Source organism: Thecamonas trahens, assembly GCF_000142905.1.
Source record: "Thecamonas trahens ATCC 50062 unplaced genomic scaffold supercont1.15, whole genome shotgun sequence".
Taxonomy (NCBI): Eukaryota; order Apusomonadida; family Apusomonadidae; genus Thecamonas; species Thecamonas trahens.
In genome coordinates this window covers 462,177-467,779 of record NW_013657665.1, presented here as the reverse complement: position 1 = coordinate 467,779, position 5,603 = coordinate 462,177, and the positions used below count along the sequence as shown (strand labels likewise).

The 5,603-nt window shown below is 67.3% G+C and overlaps 3 protein-coding genes across 3 annotated transcripts in view; 1 reads left to right on the top strand and 2 right to left on the bottom strand.

Annotated features, from left to right (window-relative positions):
* The window catches only part of AMSG_11719 (uncharacterized protein), a 3,473-nt gene extending 1,153 nt beyond the window's left edge, over positions 1-2,320 (top strand). Inside the window, exon 2 of the mRNA XM_013904109.1 lies at positions 237-2,320. Within this exon, the coding sequence (XP_013759563.1) occupies positions 237-2,254 (2,018 nt within the window). The 3' untranslated portion in view covers positions 2,255-2,320. The remainder of the gene's footprint in view (positions 1-236) is intronic.
* AMSG_02616 (uncharacterized protein) lies at positions 2,137-3,758 on the bottom strand (the record flags this gene model as incomplete). The annotated part of the gene is made up of 1 exon (XM_013904067.1): positions 2,137-3,758. The coding sequence occupies one exon, from the start codon at positions 3,756-3,758 to the stop codon at positions 2,274-2,276; it is 1,485 nt and encodes a 494-aa protein (XP_013759521.1). The 3' UTR covers positions 2,137-2,273.
* Positions 3,759-3,789: 31 nt separating this feature from the next.
* AMSG_02615 (uncharacterized protein) lies at positions 3,790-5,514 on the bottom strand (the record flags this gene model as incomplete). Its single annotated transcript, XM_013904066.1, has 1 exon — positions 3,790-5,514. One exon carries the CDS (start codon positions 5,512-5,514, stop codon positions 3,790-3,792), a length of 1,725 nt encoding a protein of 574 aa, XP_013759520.1.
* Positions 5,515-5,603: the final 89 nt, after the last annotated feature.

The window sequence follows — 5,603 nt, the reverse complement described above, 5'->3', positions numbered from 1 at the left end:
CGAGGGGGAGGCAGGGAGGGGGAAGAGTGAATTTCTTCTTTTCCTTCGCAGCCATGCCCGCATTCCTTCGCTGCCATGACCGCATTCCTTCGCAGCCATGCCCGTATTCCTTCGCAGCCATGCCCGCATTCCTTCGCAGCCATGCCCACATTCCTTCGCAGCCATGCCCGTATTCCTTCGCAGCCGTCCTCCTCAGCCGGCATCCACTCACGGCTATCGCATCTATTTTGCTGCAGTCAACGCGCTTGAGATGGAGGGTCAGGCCGGTGAGGAAGCGGTGACATTTGTGATGCATCTCGAGGTCGAGGTCCTGACGGAGATGGGCAAGTGGACGACGGTGCCGCTGCTGCCGACGACGATGACGCTGCTCTCGGCTACGTTTGAGCGGAACGGCGATCGGGTGCCCGGGGCGCCCGGAGTGACTGCGCCCAATGGTGGCGACGGCGACGACGACATTGTGTACGAGGACGGGATTGTGGGTGTGAGTGGCTCGCGATTTGTGCTCTTCACATGCGTGCCGGGCGTGTACTCGGTTCACATGGAGATGCTTGTCCCGTTCACCAGTCAGCGCAAGAACTCGACGATGGTCAGTGGGCTGCCGCGGGCGACGCGCAACATGCTGACGTTTATGCACCCGGAGGCCGGACTCAATGTCACCATCCAGCCGAGCCTGCGGACGACCATCGAGTCGAGCGTGGCGTCGACGACGGTGCGGACGGCGTTTCCAGCGTCGACGACGCTCAACATCCAGTGGACGCCCAGTGAGACCGGCGTGGCCTCGACGCCGATGTCGTCGGTCCTCTCGTCGGCGCTCGGCGGAGTGCGGTCAGAGGGCTCCGAGTCCGACTCGGAGCCAACAGTGCCGTCCGACTCGCTGTTTGTGGCGCCCGAGGTGCGTGAGGAGCGGCGGGCGGTGGTGACGGTCGACCAAAACCACCTGCTCACCGTCACCGAGGGTGTGCTCTTCTGCTCGTCGAGCTTTGAGTACACCATCCTGCACAACGGCGTCTCCACGTTCCACATCGACATTCCGTCGCAGGTTCGGGTCCTCGCCGTCTCGGGCTCGGTCGCGGTCCGCAAGTGGGAGGTGGTGCCTGCGGCCGAGCTCGAGCCCGAAACCGACGACGACGCCGACGGGCGGGGCGGCAAGGCTGAGGCCGACGACGACAGCAACAAGTTTGTGCTCATCGTCAGCCTCCGCTACCCCAAGGAGTCGACGTTCACGCTCCGATTCGAATCCGAGGTCGAGATGAAGCGTCGCTCGCAGGTCGTCAATGTGCCCTCGTTCCACTGCCGCGGCGTCGTCCGCGAGAAGGGCTACATCGGCGTCACCGTCCGCTCCAACGTCGAGCTCTCGCAGCAGCACTTGGCCGGGCGGGCCATCACCAAGATCGATTCGCGCGAGTCGCCACCGGCGGTTCAAAGCATGGCGGCGTCACAGCCGATCCTCCTCGCCTACAAGTTCCTCGCGACTCAGTACGACCTGCAGATCGGGGTGACCAAGCACGCCGACGTTGCCGTCCTTGTTGCCATCATCGAGAACGCCGAGGTCCTCATCACCGTCACCGAGGAGGGCAAGCTCCTCTACGAGACCGTGTGTACTGTCCGCAACAACTCGCGTCAGTACCTGCGGATGGAGCTGCCTGACAGCGCCGAGGTGTGGACGACTGCCGTTCGCTCGGCCCCGGTCAAACCGGCCGAGGACGCGCAGCAGAGGCTCATTGTCCCCATCCCCAAGTCCAACGATGCATTTATGGTCAAGGTCACGTTCCTCGTTCCCGACGAGCCCATTGCTGACCGTGGCACCGTCCGTGTCCCGTTGCCCAAGTTTGATCTTCCGGCGATGGTCCTCCGGGCAACCATCTACGTCCCGCAGCTTGACACTCTCAGCTACCAGGAGCCCGATGGCGACATGCTCCACGTTCCGTCGTACACCTTTCACGCCGGCTCTTCGACATATCAACCGTCGTACACCCCGCTCGAAGACATGGTCATGCAGGGCCCGACTTCCAACGTGATGTACTGGGACAGCCAAGTCAGGCACGACAGCAATGTTGCATTTGGCGGCGGTGGTGGTGGCGGTGGCGGCGCATCGGCGGCAGGCATCATCCCCATGGACGTCACCGCGCCCAAGGTTGGCACCGCCATGCGCTTTGAGCGGCTCGTCTATCTCACCGAGGAGCCTGTCCTCACCGTGGCTGTCCCTTATCGCCCGGCTCCTACCGGCTTGAGCAAGCTTTTTGGCTGCTGCTGACGGGACAGACCGCTCGCACTCAAACTGACCGCACATGCTCAGGCACAACAAACGACAATAGCTGTAGCTGCCGCGCGAGCGTCTTGTGCGGCGTAGTGGCGTGGACAACGGCGCCACCAGCTGTCGCGTGCAGAAGCTCGGGTACTTGCGCCCAAGACTCGATGTGCATGTGGACAGGCTCGCCGGCCGGCCGCGTATGCGATGCTGTGTGTGCGGCCAGGGCACCCCAGGTAGCGGCCGCAACCTCGGCGTGAGAGCCAAAGCTCGCCACAGACGTAAACGCAAGTGCGTCACATCCACGTGCGCCGTCACGTGAGAGCTCATCGAGCAGCAAGGTGAGATCAGCGGGTGCCGGCACGGTAGCCTGCGGATGGATGAGGCTGTCGAGCGCGTGGGAGACCCGAACGACGGGCATCGCGGAAGCGCGGGCGCGGTCAGCGAGGTGCTCGACGTAAGCAGCAGCGTCGGCGACCGCCGCCGGACGAGGGGGCTTGTTCGGCTGTGACGGGTGGATGAGCGGCGCGAGTACAGCTCGTGTGTCAAAGATCAGCACGTCGGCAGCCTCAAGGAGCTGTGGGGCATGGCGTAGCGCGTTAAGACCGGCGAGCGAGTCGAGCCTCAACGCAAGGCGGACGTGGGGGAGCTGGGCCAGCCCGCGCTTCGCCGTCCCGGCGCCGCGAGCATGCTCAACCCACTCGTGCTCAGCGGCAAGTGTGGGCGCTGCCAGCGCCTCGCGCAGCCGAGGCAGCGTCTCCGGCTCGGCGGCGAGGACCGCAGCCGAGACGCTGACAAACTCCGGCTTGAGGCGCTTGGCAAACGGGACGGTGTCCCACAGGAGCGACGGCGGCGGGCAGAGGTCCATCACCTGTCCGCCTTTGAGATGCCGGACGAGGCCCATCTCAGCATGCAGCGGCAGTGCCGGGCTCGTAGCGCCGGGCGCCGGGAGCACTCTGGCGGAGACGACGCCGAGAGGCGAGGTACCGGTCACCCGTGCAGTCAGCGCGCCGCCATCAAACACAACCACGTCCTTGGGTCGTGCTGCTGCCAACGTCGCTTGCGCGCACTGACCTCTAATGAACAGTGCCTCGTTGTTGCGGCCGGCAGCGAGCCGCAGCTCCGAGCCGGGCGGCAAGAGCTCAAGCCGGGCATGGCAGGCTGATCGCGGCGCCGAGTCCGGCAGGTCAATCCAGAGCGGGGTGGTCCGGCCGGCGGCCATGCCATCGGCGGCAGCACGTGCGCGATCGGCGAGCCGGGCGTGATACCGCAATTGCGCGTAGAGCGCAAGTAGAGCCCGCGGTGCCGGGTGCGCAGCAGCAGCCGCTTTGCGCGGGATCGGCGGCGGCGACGTCGCCCGCCACCCGCCACGGGCCAGGTCGAGGCGAACGACGGGGGCGAGGGCAGCGGGAGGGGCACGGAAGAGGGAACGGAGCGCCGCAGGCGTGTCACATGCCGGACCAAGCGAGAACACCGCCTTGCGTAGCGCGGGTGTGACGAGGGGGCGCATGGGGAGTGAGGTGGGTCAGCTTCAACAGCAGCTACGGACCAGGCGGGGAAGCGGGCTGGTGAATGGCGGTATGAAAGAAGCCATCGGGCGAGGCGTGGACGGTGGGTGCACCGTTGGGAGTGGTGGGGAGGTCGAGAGCGATCGAGTCGCGGACGGAGAACCCGGTGTCCATCCGCGCCGGGCCAGCGCTGGTGGCTGGGAGAGCGTCGCCAGCGGTGGTGTCGGCGGACGACGAGGTCGGTGCTGAGATCTTGAGCGCTCGGACGTAGTCGGGCCCGCGACGGCCGGTCGAGTCTACCGAGACGTGCATCGAGGCGGCGGTAGCCGGCGAAAGTTCAAGCTGTGGGACGGCGGAGACGCGGTGGACGGCCGGGACGACGTACGGCTGCGGCTCGGGTGTGAGCGGAGCCCGCGGCGCGTTGCGCCGGACAACAGGAATGGACCGGTCGATGACCGCCACCGGTCTCGCTGGTGGTGGAGCAGCCAGCGCGCGCGGCGATGGAGCAGCGAGGCTCGAGTTGGCCCGACGGCGCCGGACAATCGATCGACCGGTCGTGCCCGGAGCTGGCGACGAGCTACGCGCCGGGGACGAGGGTGTGTAGCTCTTGCGCCGCTGGTTGTAGTGCCGCGGCGAGGCCTCTGGAGGGAGGGTAGCTGGATCTGCTGGCTCGGCTTGTGGCGACGGCTTGGGCTCCGGTTCGGGCCCAACTGATGGGTCTGGAGTGGCTCGGGCTGTCGGCTCGGGTGGAGGCGACGGCGGCGGCGTTGTCTCGTGGGGAGCGAGCGCTGATGGTGCTGGCTGGGACGAGGCGAGGCCGGATGTGGCAGGCCGTGAGATCGAGATCCGGCGTGCGTGACTGGTGCGGCGAGGTGGTGAGAGGTTGGAGGAGAGGATGGCTTCAGACGAGGCGTCGTCGGCGGCAAAGGTGATGTCGATGGCGGCAATGTTGTCGAGGTCGAGGTCGGGATCGAGCGGGATGCCGGCGCGGCGGGCGGCGTCCTTGGCTTTGCGAGCGAGCGAGACAAAGCGGATGGCGGCGCGGTCGCGCTCCTGGGCCTGCTTGCGGGTGTTGATGAGCTTGGACGAGGAGCGCGAGCGCGGGCCCGGCGCGGCGATGTGGTCCGGCGACGTCGACGCCGCCGAATCGGACGCTGCCACCGATCGCGGCGAGAGCGGCGGCTCGATGTTGTCCAACGACTGGTTCGGCGACGAGGCAAAAGAGACATGCGCCATGGCGCGCTCGAGCCTGCGAGAGTGCAGGACGTCGTCAAGACGGCCCGAGGCGCGAATGCGGGAGCGGAGCGCCACCAGCGACGACTCGGCAACCTCTGCGTGCGGATCAAAGCAGTGCGGCATTAGGCCGTGCGGGGCGCGAACAGCGCGGGCGGCACGGACGCGATCGGCCCGCTTCCACGCCGCACGCTGCAGTCGGGCGCGGCGCATCGGCGGCGGCTCGGTGGCCATCGCTGCCACCGGCTCGGCGCCTGCCGCCACCGCGGTCTCGTACGCCGAGTTGCGCAGCATCGACGCTGCCCGCAGCCGCCCGTCAAAGTCCTTGGAGAGCGGCCCGTGCGATGATCGCCGCTGGTGATGCGGCTCCAGACGCGGCGGCGGGGCACGCGATGTCGGCTCTGGCAACGGCAGTGCTGCGTCTGTGGCGTATGGGTATGGATGGGCCAGCTCACGGCGTGCAGCCTGGTCCGTTGGCGGTGGGCGTGGTGGCTGCGGCTTGCCCGGGCACAGCAGCTCGCGCATGGCTGTTGAGCCCGAGTCGGTGCGGCGCATGAGCAAAGGGTGTAGGGGAGGGGGGGGGGGGGGGGGGGTAGGGAGGGTGAGGTGGGCGT